A 14557-nucleotide genomic window follows, 5' to 3' on the forward strand; every position below is an offset into this window, starting at 1 on the left:
AGCTAATTTGAGTGGCATGTACATCGTAGAAAGCATGATTATCTATCGTGGGGACGCAACATCCTTGAGTAGATTGGTTTGAAAACTTCATGAGATCTGTTTCCATCGGAATATCATAAATTTCTACCAGACAAGGTCTCAACTTTCGTATCCTTCCAATAAAAAATATCAAATTAACGGATCCCATTTTGCTTCAAGTTTGTTGTATTTTATCTGAGAAAACTGTTCTAATTTGCACCGGTACAAGTGTATTTTGGACTCGACACTCTAAATACAATGGGATCTGGCGCTAACAAGTATGTGAATAAAATGTGAAGTATCTTTTGCGAAGCGCAATTGAAGAAGGACGAATTTCATGCCAACTCGACTGGTCATTGACAGCAATATCTCAGATAGCAGTAAAACGTTGTGAGTGTAAAGACATTGGTAATTTAAGCAACTTTGCATACTTGAAATCTCAAAAAAATATTACACAACTTTTTGTAAAGGGCCAAAAAAAATTTCTTATTTTTTTACAAAAAAAATATAACTCAAAACCCACAAAAATTTATAACTCCTACAAAACCTACAAAGATAAATTGTAAGAAATTTTCATAAAAAATATATCATAGACATGCTCTTGACGTGTAGAAAAAAGTTTGCAGAATATGTCGCGATAATTTATACACTAGAATGTTACGAATAAAACATCAATAGTATTTTTCAAAGGAAACATGAGAAAGATGTTGCTACGCTCTTTCTCTGTAACAGTGCCCCATTTCCGATGTATGGGTCACTTGTTGGAAATTTTAAGGAATGTATATTTTTTTTGGAGTATTTAAAAAAATGTTTTGAGAAAAAATGAATTTCAATTTTTTAATTTTTTTTCATTGTATTTTTAATTTTATATTTTGACGTACATTTTCTAGTTTTAAGTTAAGACTTTTCGAAAAAAAGTTCAAAAAACAACAATATTTCAAAAAAATTCTAACTCAAGATTATAAGACCTTCAAGATATCGGTCGAATAATAAAATGTCGGAAATTGTCTAAACTTGATATAAAGTATAGAAAAAAATACACTGAAACAAAAAATATTTTATACATTGAAATTCATTTTTCTCAAAAACATATTTTAATTCTTTTCATTTTAATTCTCAATTCTTGAAAAAAATATATGAATAACCCTTACAATTTCCAACAAGTCACTCACACATCGGAAGATGGGCACTTTTACAGGGAAAAAGTTTCTCTAACAACAACTTTTTCATGCTTTCTTTGAAAAAAATACAACTAATCCAATTCAGTTAGAAAAAAAAGCGTTTTTGATTTTCAATTTTTAAATTATCTTTTTTTAGAGTAATTTTTTAAAAGATCTCTTTTGATATTTTTTTTAATCAAAATTCGAAGAATTTCATACATTTAATTTTTTGACAAACATCGTGTAGGTCTTATAATTTTTCAGTTAGATTTTTTCGATACTTGTTTTATTCAATTATTTTTTCGGAAAATCATACCTTAAAAACTATAAGACCTAGGAAACACTCGTCAAATAATGAAAGGTAAAAAACTAAATTCTAATAAAAAAACAGAGAAAGAAAATTTAAAAATACACTGAAAAACAAATTTTAAAGATTGAAATTAATTTTTCTCAAAAACAGTTTTTCTTAATTTTCAAAAAACATATATGAATAGCCCTTACAATTTCCATTTTTTTTATGAAAAATTTAAAAAAAAACCTGCGTTTCATATTTTGCTCAGCATTTTTTCGGTATTATGGTTTTTAAGTTATACATTTTTGTGAAAAAATTATTAAAAAAAACTCTTTTCGAAACGAAACGCAGTCCAATTCTTTTTTGAAGATTTGTTGCTTAAATGACCAATGTCTTTAAACCCACAACGTTGCACTGTTATCTGAGATGATGCTACCAACTCCTAAGACGATTTGGCATGAAATTCGTTGAAAGTGGATGCGGAAATAGAATTGAGGAAGTTAAATCTGAAAAATGTTTACAGTCGTGGGAGATCCTATGCGGTTTATATGAAGAATTTGATTTATTGAACGGATATCCGGCCGGCCGGGTATTTAACAAAAATCAATAATTTGTTATTAACACAAGATAAACATTTTTTTTTCAAAATTAAATTAATATTAACTCATAACATTAAACCATTAACACTATGACTTTTATTATACATTTTTTTTAACCGATTGATTACGCTTTGCTTCGTATACCAGGCCAGCTTCAGAGAACAGTCTTCCACTGAGAACCCTACCGCAAAGAGTTGAGCTTGAGCTTGAGCTTGGGTAGACTTTACAATTCGTAGTTGCTCTCCGTGATTGACCTGAACCAACCAAATTGCACAAAGAACACACAGAATGACGCTTGGTACTAGCAAATCATTCTCGTTGTACAATTTTCGGTGATTCGTGCTTTAAATGGTCAATAACCACGCCGGCCACGTCCTTACAGTCACCAGGGGAAGGGAAGGAATGTTAGTATGATATTCGCCGCCCGAAGGCCAGAAGGGTCGCCTCTATATCGTGGTTCCCTAGCGTTTATCATGGAGGAGATAGTTGTTCGTGGGAATGGTTAAGAAAAATCAGGATTCACTGCGGTAAGTGATGTGATTCTAAAAACGTGAACTCTCAACTATGCGGCGAGATGAGATTTGAAGAAAACATACATTCTTATCGGACCGGTCATGCATTTCATTATTCATCGTGCATAGTACATAGATACTTTTCCTGACCTGAAAAGGTCATAGAAAACTTCTTTAAAAACTGTAAAGAACTGGAGAGTTAAAGAATTGAATAATTGTAGAATCAAATAACTAAATAGTTAAATTATTAAATAATTTAAAAGTTCAAGAATTGAATAATTCGGGAACAAAAAATAACAAAAAGAATCAAAGAATTTAAGGGTTAAATAATTATGGCGTACACTACGATGACGACTCGTATACACAAACTATCTGTTCACTATCCTTGTTTTGTTATATGCTGCACAAGATTCGCATTGACCTATAGAACTATTAAAACAAAAAAACAAAGTTGTATCCACAGAAACATATATTGAGTGATGAATAAAAATGAATTTCCATTTTTGTGAAATCCACAACTAAAAGATCTGCCTCTGAAATCTCTTTATTTATAGCGCTGGACGCTAGTATACGCAACAATAAAATGGCACATTTGACACAGAATAAGTACGAAACAGAATGTTTACACAATACACATTTATATGAGAGAGATTCAAAACCGCACGACACATGAATTTATGTTTGAAATCGGAAGACTTCCTTAACGAGGAACTGCACTGTATCTCCAGCAATGCGCACAGGCACACATCATACGCATATACATTACACAGCCATGCATTCAAAACCACGTCATGAGAGACGAATGGCTATTATAACGTAAAGATATACTGTACATTCCAATTAACAATTCAAAACACCAGACACCCCCAGTTATCACAAGAGTAACACACAACACGTGTGCAAATTAATGAAAAAAAATTGTATGTACGCAGTAACCACATACTGTGGGAGAGAGGGAGAGAAGAATAATAAATAATGCATGCTATAGCTTAGCTTAATAGTCCTGCTGAGATGCGACGTCTCAACCATATTGATACTGTGATACTATCACTGCTCAATCTAAGTACAGAGACGGCTGTACTTTGTGAGTAGGTCTCCTAGAAAAACGTAATTTTCCTTATTTCGCTGCATCTGCCCTGCATCGATGCAACTTAGTAGTTCACACAGACACATCCACATTTCCAGCAACACGAACACGAACGAACATGAATCCGTCCGCCGGGAATGAAAATAGTTTCACATAACAGAATCATTTTCAGCGAACAAAAACCCAACTTAAATGTTCAGTTTTTGATTCCTTGGCACGAACTCCTATTTAACAAATAATTCACATTTGTGCTCAAAAGCCTATCCTTCACGGCCCTGACAAACACGCGTAAAAATATGCACTAACTAAACAGTAAAAAAGTGGCCGAAGTGAAAATTTGTCTTTTAGTGTAGGGGCAACAATCAACAATTAACGAAGATGAAACAATGTGTGCTACTCAATATCACTTCAATAAGCATTTTTTAACATGGCAAACTGCACTAGATTCGGATTTCTCACAAATTACACATTCGATGTTCTAAAACTCGATATGCACAAAACACTGACAGAGAAAGCAGCACACACGTCCATCTCTCACCACAGCTCAATCCGAACTCGAGAACTCTACCGCAAAGAGTTGAATGATAAACTTTAGCAAACCTTGTCAATTGAGAGTACTGCTTAGAGTTCAATAACCACCAAACGTAAGGAACGTGATTGCGATTGATTCGAAATGTTTTCGCATAAAACTCGATTTCGTTAGCAATGGGATTTTTTTCCTGAACGCGATGCTGACTATCATTTTCGTTTGCCACTTCGTTAACTGAAGTTATTAATTTATTCCTAAAAGTAAAAAAGCCAATTATTTAATGTAGAATCGAAATGAAGCTAAGAAAATGCAGAATAGCATGTAGACAGCAATATGAAAGCTATTTCGATGGTACATGATGTTGGAATGAAAACAACAAATGCGTCTTTTCTTCAACCATTCGCATTTATGAATGTAATATAATTGTAGGATTTGCAGCATTTTTCGACAAAAAATTCTCGAGTGCCTTATGTGTCTCCTCTGAAACCACCCATTTCCGGACATTGCTATCATTTTATACATGCCCCATTACCTCAAACAGAGCCTTTCCTTTTCCTTCAAATCAACCGCCGGCTTCGGATGCGGAAGTATGAACGTGATCGTTCCGCCCACATCCCCAAAGAGCATGTACATATGTACATATGTCCGTGGGCACAGCTCAGCACAGCACAACGCAGCATCACTCGGATCCGATATTTATGCACTTGTTCGACTCAACGAGCCATCCCAAATCGTGTGGTCAGTTGGGCCTCCGGCTCGTGTGTGTGGTCCGACCACCCTCATAAACCACTGACAAATAGCCCTTGTATTTATGAATCCCCCCAAATTCGCTCCTCCTCTCTCCCCAGGCTCAGGCTCAGCGCTAAAGGATTCGGGTGCAAAGCATGCTTCGAACTGATGCCGTGTACGTGTGTTTATTTGCATGTTATTCGCTAGCCTATACATTTTCGCCATTATTGACGTGCATGTTATGGTAAACGTCCAGAGCTCAATCCCTCGGCCGTATCTCAATAACGGCACGCACCGGAGCTACAAACTTGCAGGCACGGATACGGTCATTCTGGGCCGCTCGTGTCTCACCGAAGCTTTCAATATATCTACACCCCAAAACTCTGCGCTACCTGCAACGCCCCCACCACCGCACCGTGTGATGTGTGTTTGCGTATTTTGATCATATTGAATTATGGTACCAAAGATGAGATTCTGCTCTCCCGTAAAGCGCTGTACAGTTGGCGGTTGTTCAGCGTCCATTCTGCGAACGGCATGGAGTAAAAACCTTTGAACTACAACCGTTCCTCGATACTCTGGATGATATACTGGGACTGGGAACGTGGTTGTCGTGCTCGAATTTCGGGAAGCTAATGTTTCAAACCATCGCATTCACAGCCAACCGGGTAAAGCCTCCTGAAATTCAAATACCGGAGTCTCAGTATTTCATTTCATGTAAATCGCACGCACCGAAACTTCGCCCCACAGCCGCCCTCGCGTGAACAACCACTTATCGACTGCTATTGCCACCCTATAGCGCTACCTATCCCGTTGGGCGAAATATTGGACTCGGTATCAATCTCCCCGAGCTCCGGCTGGTGTGACTTCTAGACCTCGGAAAAGCTGCTTTGTGCCTCCCGCTTTCTCCGATAAAATTGATTTATTAAAACGGCTGCTTTTCGTAAGTGGATTTTACAGCCAGCTATTGGGGGTGGTTAGAAGAGAGCAAGCTTGAATTAATGCATTCTCCACCGGTCCAACCCCATCACGACCCAAGCATTCCAGGGCACAGGCACGCACTCGTGCGTCCTCAGACTAAGCCCAGAAAGTCATCAATTATAGCGATTAGGTCAAATTTCGCTTCCCCACTTTCGGAATGGGGGGAGGGGCGGAAACTTGGAAGGCCTGTTTCGTCGCAAAAAGGCAAAGAATATCAATCATCGAGTTGCTGCGTTGTAGCAGCACTAGCGCCTGGTCTGGCTATCGGACGACCCGACAAGCTGACAAGGTCCTAAAAAATTACCAAATCGACCACACGAGTTGGCGATAGCAACAGACGATGGATAAAATCACTTTCCGGTCAACCAACCAAAAGGGACACAATGGTTGTGAGAAGACATTTACACATACAAGCACAGATACACACAAAAGGATGTCCATTTATGTTGCGTTCCGTTTTTTTTTCAGGTCGAGAGAAAAAATAACCTCGCATGAAAGGTTGTTTTGACAAATTATATATGACTTAAAGATTATGAACCAATTCATCATGTGGACGTTAACGAGCTGAGGCTTTTCCAAGATCGCAAAGCTCGAACGGGATAAGTGAGCTTATTAGCAGACTGGAATCATTTGTTGAGTTGTGCGTTGTAAATAGAGATTCTGTAACATTTTCCAAAACTCCGCCAACCCGAATGCTATATTTATTTGAGAAGATGCAAGTTCTATTAACAGAAGGCATTCGTTACTGAACAGATCACATTTGTCTTGTACGCTTGCTTCAAAATCATTCCATTCAAAATTTCGTACTTTTGTGAGTAGTGAAACAGATTACTTCATACACAATCAAACCAAATTTCGTATCATCAAAATTTCTAGAAGAAAATTTTAATCGTTATCGTTCAACGTTCGTTATAACTCAGTTAACTGGATGAATTCAGAATTATTTGAAACATATTAACACCTAGCCTCGAAAAGGACGTTTACAATTAACTGTAACCTATTTTAGAGACGAATATTTCGCAAAACATTAGACCCGTATTTCTTTATTTTTTTATTAGGGTTACCATTTCTATTTTAGGGTGGTCCAAAAAATCTACTTTTTCACCCTTTTTCCAAAAATTGATTTTAAAAAAAACATAATTCAGTTTTTAAAAGAATAACTCATTGACTTTAATTTGATATGTCGTTCATCTAAATCGGTCCAGTAGTTCAAAAGTTATGAAATTTTGATTGGAAAAAGGGGAAAAATTGTATTTTTTGGACCATCGGTTAGCTTTTCAAAAATCATAACCTCAAAACAAAAAAAAACATCGCTCTGATTTTTGGATATGTTGTTTAAAAAAACCTCAGCTTTCAAGAAAAAATATAGAAAAATAAAGCGCCCTCGGTCCCGAGACCATGAAAACTATAAAAAATAAATACAATCAATGTATATGAAAACAACATCCAATTTTTTACAAGTTATGAGTTTTTGAAAAAAGTCAGTTTTGGAAAAAAGAGGTAAATGTAGATTTTTTGGACCACCCTAAAATGGGAATGGTCATCTTAAAAAAGAAAACTAAAAAAAAAAGAGTCTAACGTTTTGCGAAAAAGAAAAAAAATTCCACTTTTCACGAAAATCTGGGAACCCCTATATCGGTTTCGCCTGGAATGGCTGTATATTAGATTGTTCAAAAAGAAATTTACTTTTTCCAAACAGTATTTGTTTTCCAAACAGTGTTTGTGCATAGACTCATAGTCAGGCTGTAGACATGAAAAGTCTTGTTTGAGAAAAGTTTGTTAGAAGAATTATTGAACGAGGAGCCATTAAAACATTTTTATGTTTATATTTTATGAATTAATACGATACCACAAAAAAAAATAATCACATATATTGAAAAGTCTAAATTGGTCCCTTCACACATCTCGATTCCGTAATCTGAAAACGGTTTGAATTAACGAAAAATTGGAAGCCTTCCTATTTTTTCATATATTTGTTCTACCCATTTGTGTGCTTATCCACCTTCAATAACGAGCAACTAATGCATCGGCGAGTTACAACATTTTTATACGGGGCGATTATATACAGTTTCGAATTTACTTTCATTGCATATAATCGAGTCCTCCATTAAAGTCATAAAATACCTTTCTCATATAAAAAAAATCCGAATCAATTCGGGAGGTGATAGAGGATCATATTTTGAGCTTGAGCTTGAGGTTGGGTAGACTGTACAATTCGTAGTTGCTCTCCGTGATTGACCTGAACCAACCAAATTGCACAAAGAACACACAGAATGACGCTTGGGACTAGCAAATCATTCTCGTTGTGCAATCTTCGATGATTCGAGCTTTAAATGGCCAATAACGACGCCGGCCACACCCTCACAGTCACCAGGGGAAGGGAAGGAATGTTAGTATGATATTCGCCAGAAGGGTCACCTCTATAGCATGGTTCCCTAGCGTTTATCATGGAAGGGATAGTTGTTAGTGGGAATGGTTAAGAAAAATCAGGATTCACTGCGGTAAGTGATGTGATTATGTAAATGCGAACAATTGACCTCTCGACAAAACAAGAATCCTAAAATCTCATGTGGTGCTTCAGGAGCTTCTGAAACCATTCTACACATAAACACGAACACACGATAGAAAAAGAACGAACGACATGTCTTTACAGTAAGTCCCCAGAATGAAACACCACACTACACATCGCCTTCTATATTTCGTCGGTGGATGCTCGGCAGTGCAACACAATGCAAAAACCTTTTGTAGTTCCTTCTTGAACCACAGAAATGTCCCACACTACATCACACCACCAAGCCACCACCTCCGAACTACAAGAATAGATACATCGTGACGCACTTCATTCTGCAGACTTACCGCAAAGACATGGCAAAATAAGTGAAAATATTTACAGATTTTCCGTGTAAGTAATATTTTAAAAAAATCATCTGGCATCTCTGAACATCAATTAAACAGACACATAACACTTATGGAGTAGGAACCAATATATAAACACAAAAAAACACACCTACTTTGTATCCCAAACAGTACAAACTATCTGATATATGTGCAAAGATAATATACGTCAATATGGAGAGCGAATATTTGCGGACGTGTGCATTCCGCTCCTGTACGCTCCTGTTCATCGAATCAATGTTATCACACAAAACACAAATTTACTTTTATTTGTTTTTAAGTGTCTGAAATCGCACAAGAAAATATTAATAAACAGATATAAGGAGAATAGTTGGAAACCATACGAACAAACACCATACATAACTGATATATCATCATACTCATCTTACTTCAGTGATCTGTTCCGTTTTATATGGATGTGTGATTTGAATTTATATTTTTGAATTTGTCTAGATGTGGAAAATCCGAATCCGAAATCCGTGCAACGTATTTTGGAAGAACGAACAAATTAAACGAACAGACAAAACATTGAAATAAAAATAAACTGTCCCTAAAATATGTGTAAATATGTAATATTTTGTGTTGTGTATATAGAGTGTGTATACAAAGTTGTGTACAGGGTCTTTCAGATTAAACGTTCTCGCAAAAAAAATAAATCGAATTGTTCCTTATAACAAAAATCAGACATAAAAATCATCCGGTATATAAGCAAAAAGTCATACAACTATCGATAACAGGCAAAAACTGCTCATCATAATAAAAAAGGATAATAAACGGTCAAAAAAGGGCCCAAAACCGCAAAATGACAAAAAAAAATCCAGCCGATAGTCAGTCAACAGATTAACAAAAATGAATTATGAAACAGCTAAAAAATACATCAAAAACATTAAAAATTTAAAAAATACATTAAAAAAGTAGTCATTAATTTACATATGAATTAGTCAAAAATGTTCAAAAGACCTGCAAAAAAAAAACAAAAAAGCCATAAAATGGTCAGAAAAATTAGCCACAGAATCAAGAAAAAAATCAGACATAAAAATCATATAAGCAAAAAGCCATACAACTATCAATAACAGAGGCAAAAACTGCTCATCATAATAAAAAAGGAAAACGGTCAAAAAAGGACCAAAAAGCCGCAAAATGACAAAAATATACAAAAAAAAAATAATCCAAGTTCATAATATGCAAAAAACCAACGCAAAAATGGTTAAATAATAGTTAGAAAGTCAGTCAAAACATCAACAAAAAAAACTAACAACCAGCTAAACAATCAGCGAAAAAACATTCAAAAATAATCTAAAAATTATTCATCCAAAATGTCAAACAATAGGTGAAAAATATACCAAAAAAAGACAAAAAAAATAGACCGAGAAATCAACCGAAAAATTAGTCAACCAGTCAAAAACTTAAAAAAAAATGAAAAAAATTACCAACAAATAAACTACAAAACTAGCGAGAAAAAAAAACAATTTCAAAAACAGAAAAAAAAGGAATTTCAAAAAGTCAGTTGAAAAAAAGTGAGAATAATAGCCAAAAAATATTTTAAGAAATAAAAAAGATCATGAGAAGATGTAAAAAATAGTTCAAAATATAGCCCGAAAATGAGCCTATAAATCTTGTTTGATAAGTCGGGCTATGTTCAAAAACAGGCCAAAAAATTAGAAAAAAGATAATAATTTACGAAAAAATCAATCACAAACAGATAAAAATCATCCAAAAAACAGTTTTTAGTTTTTTGGATGATTTTTAGTGTCATGATGTACACTTTACAAGAACGTGTATTTTTAGTGAAATCATATTACTCGAGCAACCGAAGCCTTAATGAAACTTTGTCTTCTTATGGTAACAATTTCAACATTTCTCGTCGTCGATTACTTCCTCTGGGGGACCGTTGCTATGTAAGCCACAACATGGGGGGGAACTTGAAGAAGAAATAACTCGGATTTTCAACAGCATCGAAGTTGTATTGGTAGAGTCGTGCATGAACAATTTTTTCCACCGTTTAAAACGCGTTATCGAAAAAAGGGTGATCACATCCAAAATGTCCTAAAATAAGCTTTATTTTGTTTTTTTTAAAATAAAAATCAGTTCACTTTTGTAGATGTTATTAAAATTTGTTGCGTGAGCGTTTAATCTGTAAGACCCTGTACACTGAAACTATTATTCTTTAAATTTGAATAGTTGCATATTTTTCAAAAAACTAAAAAAAAGGTCTCCAAATTTCAGTACTTATTTTCTACAATGTACCATTTATTGATTTTTTTTTCTGGGAACTGTTTAAATAGATATAGACATATAATAACATTCTCTACAATATGTTGCATCAAAATGCTCTTAAAGACTCAAAAAATAAAAATAAAAAATCAATCGAAAAAATGTTGTGATCTATGAAAGGATGAAGTTATGTGAATGAATTATGGAGATGAAATATACAACCAAAAACATAAAGATACAAGTTCACACTCTTTACAGATACACGGGCCAAAGGTTGTGCAGTCCACTGATCATTCAACAAGAGCCAAAGGTTGTACCGCTCATGACAACTCTACACGAACTGATGATTGCGCCGGCTAGTGACTATTCTATCCTGGATTCCTCGAGTCGAGAAAGACGCACCACGCTAGATATGGGGTACAGACTAGGGAGCGTTGCTGATTAATGGTCAGCTGCATCCCAATAGGAAGTAGCCCGTGTCGGGCACACGTATAGAGCATCGAAGACTGCAACATACCAATTATGAGAACACTTGTAATACTAACCTCGAGCCAACCGCGAGTAATCGGTTACATATTACTAACATAGTTGTAAGACAAAATTTGTCAAAATATTGGACTCCCGGCCCCGTCAGGCTAACGCCACATGTGCCTTAATAAAAAATATATTTTGGGAAAAAAAAATAAAGATACAAGTTTCTAGTTTTAGTATTTCTTAACTATACTTTTTAACGGTAATACGTAAAGTTGGTTTGGTTACAAAAATGCTGTCCTTTGGTACCCTTCTAACCTCGAGTAAATCGCGAGTAACCGGTCAAAACCTACTAAACATAGATTTCAGTTGAAATTTTGTATAAACAAATCTTGAATTGGCGGCTCCGCAAAGTTTACAAAAAAATTTATAAATCAGAAGAAACAAATTCAAACTTTCATTTATTATATGAATTACACATGGGGGGTCTCCGTAGCCACATTGGTTGCGCGTTCGCTTAGTAAGCGATCGATCGTGAGTTCAAAACTCAGGGCCCCCATTTACCATCTTTGTGTTGTTACAGAATAACTGCGTCCACGCAACAATCATCAGCGATGGAGATCGATCCACGGTCGAAATAAGATCGATTAATCCATACAACTGCCCTGCTCTGCAAGAAACATCGGGCTGCTGTTCTATAAATAACTCAACAATGGATCAACGACTGTCTCCGCTGTCCAGTCTTAACTGGATAATGGAAGAACAGATAGAAAACTCTTATGCCTAAATGGCTACTGTGTAAATTTGTACCATTTGCAATGGTAAAGAAGGGAATACTCTAACGCCGAAAAATGGCAACTGTGTAATGTGCTAATTATAGATATGATAAATATGTGACATGTACACGATTAAAATTCGTTACGTTGTTACAGCTAAAATGCTAATGAGCCTAAAATAAACAAAAGGGATAAAAAAAAATTAAATACACATGGAAGGAAAAATTATTTGACTCACGGATTCCAAAATAAGGATTATGAAATGATGTATTTTCCATCTTCGGATTATAAATAAACTACGACCATTAAAATGGAAGATAGCTGCATTATAGAATTCTCTTTTTAAATTATGCATTAAGAAATCGATCATGTGGAAGTCGTAACTTATTTGATCTGAATTATTGCATGTAATGTCCACGATGTTGGAGTTTTCTAGAAAACCACGTCGTTCGACTTGGTTGCCATGATATCTCGATTTCTTATAAACCGATGTGTGAAAAACTTTGGGAAAATGTTTTATATCTCCTCTACATCTGGAACCTTGTATTTAGGGAAGAAATTAGCTGATTGAAAGACTGAGGCTATTTCGAGTAACACTTTCGTCGCCCCGTCACCCAGATATGGATGACACTTTTCTCGTTCAAATTGAATAGAATTTTTAAAAGGAATTGAATAGAATAGGCATTAAAATGTAACTGGTTACAAGGTTACAAGGTTACAAGGTAAATGTTCTAATAAAGTGGTCAATTGAGCGCCACGAATTTTCAACTCACCATCGTTTCGCTTAGTAAGCGGACTCGCATCCAATGTGACTACGATGACCTCCAAAGCTAGGATGAAGTTGAAGATTTTTGCTCTTGGTTTTTGTCTTGAAAAGGGAAAAAAGTACCATGAAATTTGAGCTTTTTTTCATGACAATGTTTTTTTACAAAATTTATGGTTCTTATTGAAAAAAATAAAAAAATACTTGCTTCATTTTCGACAAAATGTCATATAGCCTGTGGTAATATATTAATGGCCCTACATTCGAGTAAATGGGGTTCGAGTATGGTATTCAGGTAAAAGTTATATAACCGAAAACAATCACACTTTACTGTCGCAAAATGTGTATCTCAAGCACTAACAATTCCACCCACAACAAAGCACAGAAACGGTCGAACATAACCTTCGTCCTCTCGTGCACCGCTTAACTTGAAGTGGATTATCTTGGCCCCAACTCTCAGCCAGCGCGGCTTCGCCCGAGGCAAGAATACATCGATCAATCATCAGATGGGAGTGGGGGGGGGGGGGGGGGGTATTGTTGAACAACGAAAACGAAGCTCGGCAAATGTTTGTCCACCCCGAACGAGGACACTCTGTTGATGGCCGGTCAGCCGGGGGGCTCTCCCAGTCTCATTTTTCTTCGCACGCTTTTGCATGAGGATTGGATCCGTTTTGAATGGTTTGTTTTTCTTCTTTCTTTCCTTTCTCGGTAGCAGCAGCGATGGTGATTTGTTAGAAGTAGTCAAATGCGAACGACAAACACGGAGTTGAGGGGTACACCACATAACACACACACACACACACACACAAATAGCCTAGCCGAGAGGGCACACGACTAAATCAGCAAACATCGGCTGTGTGCGCGCCTATTGTTCGCACGTTTGCTCTTTTGTTGGGATGTGGATTCTTGTTGTTCGCAATGTTGTAGCTTTTGAGGATTATAAAACAATATTTCTCACGCGATTTGTACTTCTTTTTGTGATTGTTGAAAGAGTGAACCAACACACAAATTGTGTTCGCAGCATGGTTTTGAGTAATGGAAGGAGCGCGGCCGGTGCTTGTTTGGAGGAATTTATGTGACGGATGCTCGGTAATTGTTATGGGATGATTCCGAGGAGTTCTCTCGACATACGGTTTAATTTATTCACAGCCATTCATGGCCGTGTTAATGAAGAATTCATTTGCCGCGTCAACTTCAATTTCATATTTTTCATATCATATTTTTGTACACACTTCCATGAAGAAGAATGTTAAATCCATTTATTTTCTTGAAAATACTTTCACTCGTTTCATTCTAGCTTCAAAGAGTGTATCGATTTATTGTATGATTAGTTTATCAAGAATTATTTTTATATTATTGCATGATCCTCATGCATAATGATGTGTGGATCAATCTCTGACCTCATTTAAATTTATGATGTATTGCTTTACTTCACATACGTATAGCAAAAGTACTGTTCAACTAAATACGCAGATCGCCGCATTCACATTAAACTTCTCGTCCAGAAAACGGGTTCGTTGTAGAATAACTAATA

General features: G+C 35.8%; 2 protein-coding genes across 2 annotated transcripts in view; one reads left to right on the plus strand and one right to left on the minus strand.

Moving 5' to 3' along the window:
- The window catches only part of LOC129764363 (bifunctional heparan sulfate N-deacetylase/N-sulfotransferase), a 503807-nt gene that overhangs the window by 288285 nt on the left and 200965 nt on the right, over positions 1 to 14557 (minus strand). The gene's annotated exons all lie outside the window — the stretch shown is intronic.
- The window catches only part of LOC129767107 (uncharacterized), a 77869-nt gene that overhangs the window by 49399 nt on the left and 13913 nt on the right, over positions 1 to 14557 (plus strand). The window contains exons 4-5 of the mRNA XM_055767727.1: positions 4855 to 4935; positions 5241 to 5359. Of these exons, the coding sequence (XP_055623702.1) occupies positions 4855 to 4935; positions 5241 to 5359 (200 nt within the window). The remainder of the gene's footprint in view (positions 1 to 4854; positions 4936 to 5240; positions 5360 to 14557) is intronic.

This window comes from Toxorhynchites rutilus, chromosome 2 (genome assembly GCF_029784135.1).
Source record: "Toxorhynchites rutilus septentrionalis strain SRP chromosome 2, ASM2978413v1, whole genome shotgun sequence".
In the NCBI taxonomy this organism is placed as follows: domain Eukaryota; kingdom Metazoa; phylum Arthropoda; class Insecta; order Diptera; family Culicidae; genus Toxorhynchites; species Toxorhynchites rutilus.